The sequence below is a fragment of the Leptinotarsa decemlineata genome, unplaced genomic scaffold, assembly GCF_025532065.1.
Source record: "Leptinotarsa decemlineata unplaced genomic scaffold, Ldec_3_MD MMD2_tig00026307_RagTag_RagTag, whole genome shotgun sequence".
NCBI lineage: Eukaryota > Metazoa > Arthropoda > Insecta > Coleoptera > Chrysomelidae > Leptinotarsa > Leptinotarsa decemlineata.
The window spans coordinates 12414850-12432809 of record NW_027412681.1 but is presented as its reverse complement, the minus strand read 5'-3'; the positions used below and the strand labels follow the sequence as shown (position 1 = coordinate 12432809).

Genomic DNA, 17960 nt, shown 5'->3' with positions numbered 1-17960 from the left:
TCATTTTATCAGGATATAGGTACTTGGATAGCATGTTGAGATTATTATGGCGCAAAAAAGTTGTTTACTTCAGTTTCTACATATTGTAGAAAGTCTGAGAAATTACAACTCCTAAAATTAATTCTGTTTTAATGGGCTAAAGAACAATATACGTGTATAATAACATGAAATTAATTCTGAATATCCTGTCAATAACAGAAGATATCCTGGAAGTAGTTTTTATGAAATGAATCCATTATATTCTGATCGGCTTGATGTTGTCCACAGGGATATCCTATTACATACTCAAAGAAGAATCATCACTAAAAATGAATGAAAAGATTCGTATATCCTTCACATGATTCATGACAATAACATTCATTATGAGAAAACATATGTGAAGAAGGTAGGAACTGAAAAAAATATGGAAGAAAGTAAACATGAATTTTATTTTACTCTATAATATAGAATTGGAAAAATTGGTGAAAATTTAAAGAGGAGATATAGAATATTCCAGTTCTAATTGAAGTTTATCTCATTCAAAACAAAAGTTCAGCCAGAAAAAATTAATATTTGTAGTTACAGAATTTATTTAACAATGGGTTCTCATTCTACTGAAAAAAAGCGGCTAGTACTACGTTTGAATAAAATTCCTGTACAAAAATTTCTCTATTCGAAGTTTTGTTTACATATTTTCCAGGGAAATCGTTACCTGGACCGAAAACGTACATTATTTGGATAGATTTAGAATTGTAATATTAGAGTTGTGTCGGTTCAACATTTTTGAAAAATTATGAAGGAAACACTAATGAATACAAATATTTTCCTGAGTTTAACTATGACAATAGATAGATACTGTACTGTACATTGTGTGCTAGATATAACCAATAATCCAAGATATTGTCTTTCTATGAATAATGAGAATAATGTGTTTCAGTTTCCGGGAAGATGACTATTTTGTTTCAAAAACTAACTACTGACGGCTAGATTGATGGTGGAAAATTTAAATATGAAATTCAATTACTTTTGCATCACACCACTAACTAAATATGTGGGGAAGACTGGGTTAATTTTTATGTATCATGAAAAACAGGTGATCTGGAATCGAAAAATTCACTAGTTAAATATACCTTTAAAAAAGTAAGAGTTCGTATGATGTTCCGATTGAGAAGACACAATAAATACTTGAAATATTTCAGTATCTCATTCAGGATCATAGAAAAAGTTTCTCTTCAAGTGAACATTCTACTCGAATACTGAATTTCGCTATCATTTTTGTTATGATAAAATTTGAAATATTGCCCAAAATCTAGAAACTCGTTCAACATACTTTGTGATATTTACTTACATTATTTGAAATACATAGTGAACTAAAATGAGTTTGAAAACGCTACCAAAAGTTTTTTCATACCCTGAGCAAGCGCAGTGAGCTAAGAATGACAGCATTCTTCATCAGTCCGGCTAAGATTTCTGCCTTAGTGCGGCAAGCCGGTATGACTTTAACATTCGAGAGTAGAGAGAGTATCATTCCACCAAGGATTCAGAACAACCATCTTGACAGAGTAGTCTGGATAGAGTGCGGGGTTCGAAGAGAAAATATCGATATTTTATCCGTTTTACCTCCTCTTTTCGGACGATATTTGTCTCTCTAGGAACTGAAAACCCCACGACAAATATCGTCTTGCTCTGGTGGTCGAGAAGGACTACATCAGGCTTATTAGGTTGTATGAGCCTGAGGGTGGGGAACGACTAGTTTCAAATAAATTCGGCACTTCTCGTTCCCCACAACGGATTCAATATCCCCCGGAGCGTAGGGCAAAACCAGGGTCTCGTCAATACCGCAAGAGTGCCGTAGATGGTAATATAACACTTTCAGGGTCGATGGATATAAACCGAGACCGCATATGCTGGACATGCTGATAGCAAGTGCATCAGGGTCTCGGGCGCCTCGCGGCAGGCCTTGCACGTTGTGTCGTGAACATCTATACCCATCACGCGACTGCGGTAGACTAAGATGTTAAAGACACCATCCTGGCAAGAAATGAGGAACCCTTCAGCCCACTCGGCCTGAGGAAAGAGAAAATCAGGGCTTTGATAAGCCAAAGTCTCTAATGTTATTGAGTTTATTATTGTCCTTAGTGGCATCTGCTCCCTGCACGGGATAAATCCAAGTGGAGGAAACGTTTCTTGTTTTTCATGTTAGGGGTTCTGAAAATTTACGGTCCATGTCACACCTTTTGAATATTACTCCTTTTTGTATGTATGTATGTATGGATGGATGGATGGGTGTTTATTTTTTGTAGGTTGTAGAAAACGATTACGGTGAAACTCCTGTGGTTGACATGATAATTGGTATCTTTGCTACTCGTTCTTGCTTCATATATTTTTCATCTCTATGGCTAAGGGGGTGTATTTTTCTATTTATCATTTTATTTTTGTTTAATGGTTGCGTCTGCTACAATAGTTATGTCTATGATGTAGGTGATTTTTTTTCCATCTCGACACGTAAATATCGTCTTGCTCTGGTGGTCGACAAGGACTACATCAGAGTTATTAGCTTTCATGAGCGTGAGGGTGGGGAACGAATAGTTCTAATAAATTATTATTATTATTATTATTATTATTATATAGTTCTTACAAATAAAGGAAAACTCAACAATTCTTCCAAATGTATTTTGCTCTCAAGTTCCTGTAATAAAATAAATGGCAAACATGGTATGAGTACAAGTCTCACCAGTACAATAAATAAGATTTTCAAAGATTTCAGAACATTTCCTCGAAGATCAAGGAAACGTTCTCACGTATTTCAGTACAAATTCCCAATCGAAATCTGATTTAGTTCTTCAGTAATTGACGTATCTGCTTTATGTTAGATACAATTTATCCCACAATTGATATAATTTTATCTGCGTAATGACTTTTCTAATAGAACACAGAACATGTTCGATCGATATGGTAGGAGTACGAGGTACGAGCATTGCAGACAGAGGCGTGCAGAGGTATTGATTAGGGATTTTTTTGCGAATTGTCTAGTAGCTATCGCATGTCTAGTCATGCCGGCAATCAAAAACTTTTGAGATTGAATTGGCTGATATCGAAAGCAGTCGAATTGCAGTCTACTTTTTGCAGTTGTATAGGATGATAATGTTGTTTATTCCCGTATTGTCTTTTCCGAGATAGGAATTCACAAAGCTAGTATCTTCAGTATGATTTCCTTCAGACATACAAAAAATTAATGAATGTTTCGAAAAATCATTTTTGTTATGCATCATCATCATCTGATCAGAAATTTTGATAGGTGCATATTGTAGTTTTATTTCCTATGATTTCTCGTATCTGTCTATAATGCCAAAATAATGTATGTGTTGTTGATGGTTTTTTTTGTATTCAATATAACCGCATCAACTACAAAGGTTATTACCGGTGTAGTACAATTTGAATCACATTAAAATCATATTAGATGTACAATATTTAAAGATATCAGATAGTTTAGGTAAAATCTCAAATTTATCTGGATTCAAGGCATCACTGAGTTCTTCAGGTAGTTAGTTGTGTTGACAATCTCTCCTCTCTGTAGTCAGGACACACCTTGATATGCTTCACATGTAATTCTTCATCACAAAAAATACATCTTTTGGGGTTTTCTTTCTTCAGTAGATGCTGGTGGATATACCTTGTGTGGCCAATCCTGAGACAGGTTAGAATTGTCTGATTTTTTAGAGAAAGTGATAGGTAATTTTGGAAGTTTAAGCTAGGATTGATTGTTTTAAGCTTGTTATTTTCCAGAGCTTGCCACCTTTCCCTACGTGTATTTATTATCATTTGTCGTATTTTATTGATCAAATCTTCATGTGGTACACAGCGAGTTGATATACTGTGTGTGTTTGAGCTAATCTTTCTAGCTAGTGTGTCAGCAGTTTCGTTGACAACTATTCCTACGTGGGAAGGAATCCAAACAATTTTAATACGTTTTCCCATTTCAGTTAGTTTTTTTAGTTCTATTTTGATACACATATGGAGGGAATTTCTGGGATATAGTTGTTGTATACCTTGTATAGCACTCAGTGAGTCGGTGAAGACGACGGCATCTTCCCTATGTCCCCTGCAGTACGCAAGAGCTTTGGCTATGGTGAATATTTCTCCCGTATGAATACTAGCTTTTGTTGGTAGTCGATAACTGTAGCTTGCATGATCTGTGATCACTGCAGCCCCTACACTTTCACTGGTTTTAGATGAATCCGTGTATATGTGGGAGTAGTTCACATACTTGGAGACCACTTCAGAAAAAGCTCTTCTTACGTGCATTGCAGAAGTATCATTCTTGGGATAATGGGTCAGGTTGGTATTGCAATTAGGAAGGGCTATTGTCCATGGGGGAAGTATCTTTATGTTCAGAGGGAGAATGTTATGATTTACTATTGGGTCATTTGGTATTTTGGAAATCCTAGCGTAAAGAGGAAGTGATATCGGTAGTATTCAAATGTTTCACTGAAGCGATTAGAAAATGTATTGTGATAAATGGGATTATTTTTATTTGCTGATATTTTTTGCTGCATATATTAAGATTAGGTTGAGAAGACGTAGTTCGAGAGGTGGTCCTCCCGGCTCAACAAGTAAACTTTCCACAGAACTGGTACAGAACGCCTCCCATAGCAATTTTTATGGCCGGATTCTGAATGATACCTAGGGACTTTGAAAGAGATATTGTCGCCGTAGAGTAAACGATGTATCCGTAATCCAGTTTGGTTCTGATTAATGCTCGATAAACCCGTAGCAAGGTAGTACTATCGGTTCCCTAGTGTGATTGTCTAATACTTTCATTAGATTTAGGCCATTTTGGCAGGACTTTCTAAGATTTCGTTTCTTCTAAAAAAATTCAAATGAATTCGAAAAGTTCGTGTTGTTAACATGAGACAAAATGGGGCTTCCTCATTATGGTAACTATTTTTGTTATTTTGAGAAAAAACCTAACTTATTAGTGACACACTATTGAATATTTTTGCGAGTAATGCAAAAACTATCATGATGAAAAGTTGTATTCTGATTTTCGAATCCACTCAGTTTCAGTCTACTTGATGGTAGGTACCTAAGCTTATTTCATTACGATTCAGAAAAAATCATGCATTTTATACTGCTTTTTCGGTTTTATAACTTTCCACAATCTGAACAATATAAAACATAAATTAATAGAAAGAACGAAAGATTGTATTTACAATATACCTTGTTCGTAAATATATAAAGAGACGATAGATGTCAGGATCGGGGTTAGCGGAGCATATTCTAAAATGATCTGGTGACCACGCTGAAGAATAGAGTGAAACAAAAATCATCAACAAAGAAACTCATTGAGAGATTAGAAAATTCAAAAAATCCGCATATATTATTATAGAAGGTAACAAGTGTATTTCGAATAGTTCTGTAGAAATGGGTCATACCTGGTTGCGATTACGGAGAAGAGATGTTGAAAACGGAAATATAAACCTTAACTAACTGAATTCTCAAGGAACATTCAGTATGTGTGTTCATGTAGACTGTCGCGTGTGACATCTGGGTATTTCATTCTTCTGACATGTGCCAATAGAAATTAGAACTGTCTCAGTTTGATGCGAGATTTTCCTAGTGAATACAGGTTTTGAAAACGGAACATGATTGTTTTCCTAAACGGTAACCAGTTGAAAAAGCTCAGTATCAATATTTAATTTTTTCAATTGGTTTTTATTTTCAATTTGTAGGCAAAATTCATGGATACGGCAAGTTATGGACTTTCCAGTAGTATTACGCATCATAATTTCAAAAATTTCAATTCCTGTCATTGTCCTAATCTGATAGAACCAATCGAAACAAATATTCAAATATGATTGTGATTAAATATTGAAACTTTGCATAATACTTTAACAGTAATTATTTCTAATTAAATGATTTGATATTATGATTATGGCAGTGGCTAGACTCTAACTGTACTAACACAATTCAAATCTGTTTGAAAAAAAAAGTTTTTCCGTTAACCAGCTGTCGCCTCCATACGAACAACAACTCTCAAAAGTCGAAACTTGTGCGAGTTAAGGAATAACGAGGTCTTCACTTTTATCGTGTGATTCCTAACACGAAGGTGATGATAGGTGAGAATCGGTGGTCCAGCCTTGGGGCTCGAACTACCAGTTCACACAACGGTCGTGGAGCAAAGCTCCTACGTCAACCCACCAGGCAACAATCCCAAATGAATATATAAATCAAATGAAACTCATCGATACAATGAACAATTTTCACGAATTCTTTATCACGAATTCACGAAGAAAATCCTTCAGAATTCAATAACTTTCCTATCAAATACAATTTAAGGGAAATCTACGAACAGAAAGGAAAGCAAATAGTTACAGAAGAATATATCCCTGACAGTTTCTGTTAGAAACGATAGATTGTTTACCGCTCCAGAAGCAGGACGAAAGTACAAACTCGTCAGCCAATGAAAGGCAGTAATGATTTCATTAACATTTCATCATAATCATTTAACAAAAATTCTAGAGCAGTGTGTACCTTATAATTATAAGAACAGTTGTGGAAGCGCTCGAATGTGTGTTTCTTTCTCTCTCTAATTGGCGAAATAATTAATCATTTTCAATTAGCTCCCATGCATGTCGGAGAATTTCGTGGAGTGAAATGTTCCATACGGAGGTCAAGGTGTTCCTTTTATTGGAGACATTAATGTTGATGAACTTAGAATTGGTAACATATTGGAAATGAAATTTTTCCCATGATTACGTTTTTCAACAAACTGACTATTTTATCAAACATTTAGAAAAACGTTCCAGTTGGGAATTATATGTCCTCACAGGGTATCTAGTGTCCACAACCCTCACAGGGTGGCCTTAAACGGTTTCATAAATAGTCCATCTGGATTTTTTAAAGCAATTTTCACGCCAAATGAAAACCGTTACTGTTACAAGCAAATTCAGAAGCTTCTTAGGTAGACTTGCCAAAATTACTAGATTTACCAAACTCGAAAATGTTGTATTAGAAATTGATAGATTTCAGATTGTCTCAGGGCATGTTATTGAGTGCAATGCTCATCTTGAAAAATTGCAAAAAATAATATTTTTTTTTTGTAATACTGAAATAAAGAACAAACTTCTATAGAATTTAAGCAAAAAAGTATACTTATTCTATCAAATGGGAACCCCATAGCATAACTTCTCTATTGTTGACCTGGCGATTTTAAACTAATTTCATATTTTATTTCGCTTCATCCTCTGTCGAAGGTTAATGAGTTAAATTGTGTAGTCCTTTCTTAATTATATAAAATTACAATTTAACAATGAATGATAAAAATAACAGATAGGTACTCGACAGGGATTGAAGATAATTATCTTAAAATCCTGCACATTTTTTTGTCAGGTGAATATAATGCGCAGTTGCTTGCAAATAGTGTAAAAATAATCTGCTGGTTCTATCACTCAAGATCAAATTATGAATTCAGTGTATTTATGAAAACACGCTCATGTTTTTTGAAGCTGATGCTATGTAAGGTTGTGTAAAGTACAGAATGAATCAATATTGTCAGTGGAAAGTAGTTTCTCAAGTGGTTTTTGAACAATTAAAGCTTCAGCTGCTGCATATAACTTCTGATGATCATTATAATTTTCAATAAAATTATTATTTTTCTATTATAGAAAGCGGATGTAGATCACATCCACTGAATGCACTAAAGAAGAAGAGATATTCTCTTGTAATATTAGGATTTACATTAACATGATTTCTATCGAATAAACTCGTTGTGAAGCAATATTTTCAACTGGTTAAAAACATTTCTTCATCCACTTGATGATGCAACCAATACCATAAAAAAATATCAGTGTTTTTTGTGAAATTAATAGGACAACTATTTTATAAGTACCTGAGTACTCATATAAGAAAACATATCTATGAAAACTTGTGTCCGGAAATGTTTCGTTTCGGAGATACAGGGTGTTTTTTTGAAAATAACTTTTGCAGAAAATGAGTTATTTGTACAAAATTTGTTACCCGGGTTTTTTTGACGTGGGAAATCATAATTTCGTATTAATTTTCATGTAACATCTAGTGGACGTATACTTCCCAAGAATCATTTGTTTTCGAGATACAAATTGTTGAAATTTTTCAAAACATGATTGGTTTTTGTCATGAGTTTTTTGCAATATCAGTTATTTTCACAAGTTGATATAGACATTTGAAATAAATAATTACAGCGTACGCAGCGTCATCTAGACGTCATATGAAAATTAATACGAAATTATGATTTCCCACGTCAAAAAAATTCCGGGTACCAAATTTCGTGCGAATAACAAATTTTCTGCAAGAGTTATTTTCTAAAAAACGATCAGAAAAAAGTCAATGTCAACACCCTGTATCTCCGAAACGAAGCATTCACGGGCACAAGTTCACATAGATTTATTTTCGGAATAACGTTACTTGAATATTTTAACATACTCATGTTAATAATTGAAAAATTCACTGATTCACTTTGTGCTCTAGTCAATATTTTTATAGGCATTTTATTGTAGATCTAACTAATGAATCAAATCAACTTTGATGTTTCCTGATTATTTTCAGTTATATAGTATTTATCTCAGACGATTTAGTTGCATCATTATTAATTATATCCAAATCAGTTTTAAGTTGGTTCCATAATTTTCAAATGAATATCTAACATACTGTTATTACATAAACATAAATGCTTCCGAAAAAAGAAGTCACATATTGTTTAAATATAATGACTAATTTTGTTCCCACTTCGATCGATTTCAGGTCGCGAGTATTATGAAAAAACAGCCGCTTTTTTGAGCTTCATAATCGTAATAATTCGCCATGAATCCTATTCAAATGCTTTCATGGTGCAAAAGTTTTCGATTACACTGTAGAACAAACAGTTTGATCATCGGTAGTAATTTTCCTTCATTCCATTCATGAAATGATACAGTTACCACTTACTCTTCAATTGAAAAATATTTCTGAGATGATCTTTAGAGTTCCTCCTGGTAAGACAAATTTCATCCTATTTCGAAACGTCAAACAGAATTACGAAGAGAGTGCCGTGACCCGTAGAAAGAGTTCAAGTTTCCAGCGTAATCCACTATTAAGGTCTCCCTCAACCGTTAGTAAATTAGAACTCTTCTACGGACGCTGGTTTCATATTATACGTTTTTAGAATTTTCATTAATTCTCGTACAGCTCACGAGACTATGAAATGCAGTTTCTTCAAACATAAATTGACTCGCTTTTAACAATTTTGAGTCCGGCGTATCCTTCTTTCGCTTCCGTCATGTATACACATTCACTTATTGTTAGGATAATAGCTGCATTATGGTCATTTCCCACGTCTTATTAAGTTTTTATTATATTAGGGTGTAAAATTGCCATGACAGCTAATATAGTTACAATGAATTCAAATTGCTTTGTTCTTACGCGTAATTTGTTGAGATTTTGAAGTCCTCAGTCAAGGTTGAGCTGATGGTTTTCAATGCGGAAACTGTGATTGTGAATTATAAAATAATTTGACTATCATAATGAGACTTTTTATTGTCAAGTCAGTTAACAAAGAACTGAGTTACCTATAACATTAACCGAAAATGTAATTATTCAAGAAAACATGTAATCAGGTACCAGCGTTGTTCTGAAATTGCCTATGTGAAAACTCGATAATTCTTTAATGAAAAATAAAATCTTTCGAACTATATCAAGTAATCATGAATTCATTTCAACGTTTTTGCCCAAAAGTACTTCAAATCATTCAGAAAAAGACAAGCAGGATCTGAAAGCCAGAAAAATTATAAATCAATATGCTTAATGCTCTTGCAGAATGACACTTTGATGCAGTATGGAGTCACAGAGACTTTAAAGAATATGCATTGACCAGAATCCCAAAGAAAACCTTTCAACCACTAGTCACTGCCTTACGTCAAATGACACTAGGAAGAGGAAAAATATATAATGATAAAAATCTTATAATGATAAGATTAAGACATATCATGTAAACCAAGCCATCAAAAACTTCTGTGTGTAGGGTAAAACCGGGATAGAAGCCCCAGCGGGATAGATGCCTCATATACTAAAAAGCTTACTTCCCGAACTTGTTACTAAGAATAAATTCTATAAGTAGGAGTCGCAGTCACCTCGTACATCATTTACCCAAGGACAGTTGTGCGATGTAGTTGTGCGTGTATTTATCTCCGCGACGTCATTCAGGAACACGTCAAAGGTTCAAAGGTTAGTATTTTGCATTGTATAATTAGTGATAAATTTCGTTAAATTTTTCATTACGTCAATATACTGGTTCATTGAGTCTACGTCTAGGTGCAAATAGATTTTTTTTCATAATTTATTAAAAAAAAATACTTGGGAATCTATCCCTATCATAAAGGATAGTTGCCCTGATTTTTCGAGGTGTAGGTGTAGGTGTAGGGGCATCTATCCCTCCATACACTGTCATTTATGATTACAGCAGAACTATGTCACGAAATTATAAAAGAAAGGAAGGAGTGCGAGCTCGAGTATGTTCGTGGACCATAGAAAACCTACTACAGTCAGCTTTCGATAAAATGGGCAAGAAAACCATGGGGATAAAGGAAATATCCCGACAATTTGGGATTCCATCGAGGACATTGCGAAGCCGATATGCTGCTAGAAATACAACAAAGTTGATCCTGGGTATGTATCAAAGATCATGTACTACACGACATTACAAACTTTCAATTAACCAATTATTGAATATTGCTGAACTTCTCTCCCAACACTAAACCATTATTTTTAACACCTCGACACGTAGTTTCGTTTTCCTTTCGAAGATGATCACTTGGTCATCGAAACACGTGTCGAAGTGTTAACAATAACGATTTGGTGTTGGTATAAAACTCCAGTAATATTCATTACTATACCAAAAGTTTCAAATAGCGTATCACAAGTAACTAATTGATGTCTCTAGTTTCCAATATATACATTAACGTAAACATTTTTTTTTTAGGAAAACATCCTATTTTGGATTTTGACAACAAGAAAAGGTTCAGGTGCACGGTTCAGAAGTTTTATTGAACGAAATCCGGAGCTGTCTATCAGACACGCTGAAGATTTATCCGTGGCTAGAGCTAAAGGTCTTTGTAGAGAAGAAGTCAATAACTTCTATGATCTTTTGATCAAAGTTCTGACCCAAAATGCAAATGGATGAAATAATGAAGATATCTTTATTATGTTATTTCAATATAAAAAAGGAAGATTGTGTGATGTACATGTTGAAGCTCAAGAATTTATACTGTTGTTGAATAAATGTTTATAAAATTTAATTTAACAAAATATGATTACCTTTGCATGTTGAAACTTAAGAATTTATATTTCAATTGAACAAACGTTTCAAAAAATTTATTATGATCATCAATGTGATATTAGAATTATTTTCTAATGATAACAATTGAACAACAATGAAAAATATTAAAAAATACGATTTTTTTTCATAATTATGACCCATGTTTTTTGGAGACAATTGCTGTTTCAAAAGTGAAACTACCTAACATTTGGTTTGAGTTTTTGTTTATCTACACGTTATGAATGACATCTATCCTGCATTGCAGGCATCTATCCTTCTCACTATTTTCATGGTGGGGCAACTATCCATACAGGTAGGCATCTATCCTCAAAACAAAAATGTTCCACGAAAAGTTCATTTTTGCAAAATCTGTATTCGATAGGTTGAAAAATAATGACAATAATTCAACATGAAAAATTGAGCTAGCCACATTATTGATATTATTCCTATAAAATTAATATTTTTCAAATTAGGTGGTTATTTCAAAAAGTGCAGCATCTATCCCGTTTTTACCTTAATGCTCTTGCGAAATGACACTTCGAAACAGTATGAATCATAGAGACTTTAAAGAATAGGCATTGACCAGAATCCATCCCAAAGGAAACCTTTCAACCACTAGTCCCTGCCTTATGTCAGATGACATTCATAAGAGGAAAAAGAATTGGATAAGATTAAGACATATCATGGAAACCAAGCCATCAAACACAGAAACAGAAAACAGCTCTCAATATTGCGTTTATCCGAAATCTTGGGCGGTAAGCCCTATATATACATTAGTGAAACTAAGAGAAATAATATTTCACGAAAGAAACCTGTAAATCGGGAATATCGGAACCTTTTCCCACCCACTAAAATGGGGAGAAACGCTAGTATGGAGATCAGCAAAGTGTGGAAGCGGGTAAATGCACTAGGCAGGAAAATCGCCCGATCTGCAAAGAAGAAGAAAGGGAAAAAAATTGAATGATCAGGAATGAGGCAGTCATCTTCCATAGACTTTTGTTCATATCAGCAATCGAATTTTTGCAAAGTACTCCGGTATGAAATAACTTATTTTTCTTTTTTTACTATTCTGTCTTTCTTTTTATAACTGACATCATCAACATGATTAAATATGTTCACTTCTTTACTAATTGACCGAATATTTTGATAATAACGGTTATTTAATCCCTTGATAGTTTATATTTTCAAACTTGTCAACACTTTTCAGACCCCATAACAATAAAATGTTTATTCACTTATTGTATAAATCAATACTTACTGTATCATTCATTTGTTTCATTTTTTATACTTTTAATCTGCTATGTTCTCACACTTGTAGTTTTAAATAATACCTTACTTGGCCTATATAATGGGTTTTCATTTAAATATTGAGATGTGTATGTTAAGATGTGTATGTTTTTTCATTGGAAGAAAATAATTATGACGAAAAATGAGAAACTTTCTAAAAAACATAGAAATTTTCAATTCTCATTTTTCATGATGATTTCCTACCACGTAGTAATGGCTACATCCATCAATTTATATAATTATCAATTATGCAAAATGACCACCTGCTCCAATAAATAAGTAATCAATAGTTAATTTGAGATGTCTCAACATTTTTCATCACTGATTCGTAAGTGCCATCAATGGAATTTGAATGTTTATTAAAAGTTTACTATTATCAATATCCTCCCACAAGGAACATATGAAAATATATCTCCGCCAACCGAAATTACATTCTGGACCGAGTCATCCTATTTCGTGTTATCTCGAAACATAAACTAGATTCACATTGAGTAAACGAAATGAAAACTTGATACAAATTTAATTGCGGGTCATTATAGCCACTTTTAATTTCGACTATAAATATCTAATACCCAAGGATACCAGATTATATATTACAACTTCTGTTGTTTCGTTTCGTGCTCCGCCTACTGCTTTCTTTAATATAATTAATATTGGATGGGTACCTCACGGATTTCGATATTATCTAGATGCGGTTTGTCGAAGATACAGACATTCAAATCCAGAGCGGTATTAACAAGATTTCAATTTGCTGACAAGAATACGACTAGGAAATTTGCTTGAAGAAAGTCGCTGTAAATGTAAAGGGGAGTGTCATTGTGAACTCTTATGAAGGGTAGCTAAACGAAAAGAGACAGAGTTTTATAAGCTCCCGTCAATTTTTGATTGAAGGGAATACTCTTTTCCGGTATTCTTGACTTTAACAATTCAATTTCAAAATAATACAAAAGGAATCAAGGAAGATTGTGTTATTGGGATCTTTCAAAGATACATCAAGGGGTAAGAATCTGGTGACTTTGGAGACTAATCAATACTACCTCTTCTTTCATCTTCAAATTAAATTTATTTGAATTCCGATTTGGATGACTCTGAATTGAGAAAAAAGGCAGCATTGGATGGCCTTCAGGGATACCAGATTTGCAGCCAAGTGATTTCTTTCATTACAGTACTTGAAAATGGAATCTGTGTTACACAACCAGCATCTTCATAAAATTTGCATAAAAAAATTGTGGTCGAGTACCGTCGACATTTGATTGTAAGTAAGTATGTATCGTTAATTGTTCACAAAACTATTGACTTGAATTTAGAAACTTAAAAAAATTCACTATCGTGAAGATAATTTCAACAACTTACTCAACTACCGCGTTCTTTGGAAACTTCGGGGTGATTTTCAATCTGCATGGGAATGGAAAGGTAGTTAAAAAATAACGCAATAGATTATTCTCCTTCAATCAAAAATCAATAAGTGAATTTCCTAAAATGATGAACCGGTTCCTATTGACGGCTCTGCTTTGTACTGAGTACCCATATCTTTCGATACTTTAAAACGTATACGTCCTCCTCGCAGTCAGCGCAAATATCACTTATGAAGTCTGCCGCAGTAGCGGACGAAATGTTTGGCACTTCAGGTTCCATTCGACCACGGTCTATCAGTCCATATTCTATTCACTTTGATTCTGATGAGTGGGTTTTGAAAAACAAACACCTTGGAAGCACAGTGGTTATTCGCAGTCTCGTAAACTATAAAAAGTACCGAAATAAATCCACCTTTAACTAGATAAATTCTAGCTAGAAAAAAGGTGCTGACTCAAACTCACGATTTTCGTTGGTGAGTCTGACCCACTGCGCCAATTCACTCCTACTCGCATGTTTGTATCAATTATTTTGTATTGTATAGCTTATATAAATCAAAATTACAATATCTTTCTGAGATATTCGCTAGTCGATCAAGGATGGTCCGATCCTGAACAAATCCTCGCCGATTTCCAAAATGTTACCGCAATAATAATCACGAAAAAGCCCAATTTTTCTCATCACCGCCATTGCTTGTGTTAAAATCTGCCCCGGAATGTGAAATGGATTTATTATCCTAAGCATGAGCTTGCTGAGATGCAATACTGATTAGAATTTCAAATGTTTTATGAGAAATTGGGCATGGTAGGCATTTAGTCAAGAGAATGCAGAATGGTAATGATGGATGGTTGTTTCATCAGATAGCATTGATAATTAAGTGAGGTTACGTTGGGTCATTCTCGCCAGATCGTGTTTGAAATGGACCGAATTTAATAGGATTCTATTCGGAGATGATTCCGATGGAGTGATACTCTGAACATTTTCAAACTCGATCACGAAACATAGATGGAATTGTTTTTGATCAGGAAGGTCATGCAGATATATGGATATGGGTTTATGATGTTTCATGTTCATATAAATTTCAACTGTAAGATTAACAAGTCTTGTCGCAAATTTGTCATAATCACTAGTTAAATACATTCGTGTATCAGCATTTTTGCATTTATCTGAATAATATAGAGCAAAAAGTATGAAGAGTAATTTTAGTTCTACAAACTGAAGTCAGGTGTTCTTCAAGTATCAAGTCTTTCACCATTATTTTTCACAATTTACATATCTTTAATAATCACGCCTTTTTTTCTACATGTACGAACGAGTGTCAATTTTTACTCTAACTGATACACAAAAAGTTTTATGGTTATAGCATGGGTACTTACGTACAACCTCCTGGATTATCTTCACACTTGCCATGGATTGGATGACAGCCTAATTTACAGGAAGCTGCAAAAAATATTATTTATACGGTTTTGAAAACTGATTCATGCATAAAAACTAACATAACTGAAATATGTTCAATTAAATACAGCTATGTTACTGGCATACTAAATTTGAGTTAATAATTATTCAATTTGTACAATACATTTTCAAGAAACCTGATTCAACAAAACAATTTCAGTTAACTACTTTGATATTTTGCTTTCAATGTGAAGCAATCAACAATTTTTTGAATTCATCAGCATGCCCTTTGGTTTGATGAATTTGACGTGCATAGTCCATAGTATTGTGAACAAATTTATTGTATATTGATACTGGCATTAAGAAAGATTTGATGCCATTTGAATTCATTTATATTAGGTGTAGATATTTCACAAATAACTATTTTTTTTTCAGTTGTAGACTAGGTTAGGTCCGAATGAGAGACCTTTGATGTCAGGTTTGCTCAATTATCTATTACAAATCGCACAAAAATTAACGCATCACTTTCAATTTAGGAGTTTTAGCGATTCATAAATTTCATATGATAGAAGATAGAAATAGAATATTGTCAGTATCAGTATCTTGTGTTTCCTCCTCATGCTCTCATCATAGCTCTCAGACGACGTGGCATATTACCAGTTGAATTATGGATATATTGACGTTCCAAACCATCCCATGCTGAAGTCAGCATATTTTGAAGCTCATATATGATTTAAACTGGCCGATTATGCTGGTAGATTGTTCTACGCGTGCTCAATTGGATTGAAATTTGGACTTCCTGCAGTCAGCCTGGCTGATAATTCAGCTGTTATATTGTATTTTTTTGGACGAATTTCAACTGCTTGTAGAAATAAATGGAACTTTCAAGAAGCCGCTGTATCTTTTCTTTGCCCGTAACCGTACTGGCCTGTCTTTCCACAGCAAGTTAGTTCTCGGGAAATGGTGCTACGCGATTTGCCACATGACGTTAACTGTACTTCCCTTGAGCAGTGTAATTACTTTTATTGTTTCCACTTAGTTGAAAGTATGCATTGAAGGGCATGAATTATGATCAGGAGTGGTCAAAACTGAAATCTATCAATAATATGCTAGTCACAAAAATTGCACGATTAGAATAACCTGAATAAAATAATCTGAGGAACTTAATTTTCAGATTTTTCAAGTAACACATTACAGTTGATTCGCGATGCTATCACAAAGTATACAGGGTGCTGCCAAAAAGTAATGAATGTTCCTATATAATATAAAAAATATAAGTGATGTTTTAATTTTGGTGCGGTTTTGTGTGTTTTGTCAGCCAACGAAAAATAATAACTCACCTCTTTCGCACGTAGATCCCTCCCAACCTTCTATGCATCTCTTCTCACCACTCGAATCACAGATGAAGTGACCGAAAGCGTCGTCTCTCGGTCTACAAAACTTTGTACAAGTCGAATTATAGTAGTGTATATCACATTTGACGCGCACCCTGTATGTCAGGCGAGCGCGGGGTCCCCTGTGGTTCAGGGTGTGCCATTCGGCGCTTGGATCTATTATGCCGGAATAGGTGGCTTCTTCTATTATGTTGTTAGTAGCTGAAAGGAAAAAATGTATCAGATCGTTACACTCTCAGATTAAAAAAATCAATGTACTCGAAGACGAGAATTAATTGATTTAGACGGATATTGCTTGTCGTATTGATTATTTCTATTATAACTTGGTATGAGACCCATGAGGTTATGAAAAGTGGTTGGATGGAGAAGCAATATCTGTCTTGATTTATCATGTACAGATGTTGAATTTTGCCACTTTTGAGGTTAGGTTAGTATCTTTTGCACTGACTAACCTTTCAATGATAGCATTTATTATTGTTATTATTAATATTATTATTAAACAAAGCCTATTTCTGAGAGTGGAAAACAATTGCTCTTACACATTGATATTTATTTGAAGGAAAAGTCTTTTAAGCATAATTTCAACCTACATATATATAAATATTATGTGGAAAGTATTGAAGACATTTCATTAAGAATATTAATTCCAACATATTGATCTATCTCAACAAGAGAATTTTTTTTATTTGCATTTTATTACTTGTATTTATTGTTTTCAAGTGTGTTTTTCATTTCAAGGAAATATTTAGAATTACATTTCCTTGATTCCTTCATTGATTTATTCAAAATGTGTATTTGATGCCAGATTACCATTTGATAATAAGACTAAAAAAGAGGAATTATGAATATTATGAACTATAAATTCATTACCACACATTCCAGTTTATACTTTTTTCACGTTCAATGATGAAACAACTGAGTTATAGGCATTATTTCATCCTGAGTTATTTCTGACAAAATTGTATGCTAATCATACTATAGATATTTTTGAATCCAGTTGTATTTTTCGTATGAAAGCTTATGCTACGTTTTATATTTTCCAACTGTAATTCAATCAGAAAATAACTTTCGAATGGTAAATTATACCATTAAAAATGAAGTACTTACGATAAGTTCATGAAGAAGTAAATAAGAATTGATATGTCATTTCCAAAACAACATATTTGTTTTTGAAATAGCAAGAAATCAATTTCGTCACAGCTTGATGAATTTTTCTGTATGCT

The 17960-nt window shown here is 33.7% G+C and overlaps 1 protein-coding gene across 2 annotated transcripts in view; it reads right to left on the bottom strand.

Annotated features, from left to right (window-relative positions):
• The window catches only part of Ser (protein serrate), a 351449-nt gene that overhangs the window by 65824 nt on the left and 267665 nt on the right, over window positions 1-17960 (bottom strand). For both annotated transcript variants that reach the window (XM_074181003.1, XM_074181004.1), the window contains 2 exons: window positions 16684-16938; window positions 15325-15388 (listed from right to left, as the gene is read on the bottom strand). In XM_074181003.1, coding sequence (XP_074037104.1) covers window positions 15325-15388; window positions 16684-16938 — 319 coding nt within the window. The remainder of the gene's footprint in view (window positions 1-15324; window positions 15389-16683; window positions 16939-17960) is intronic.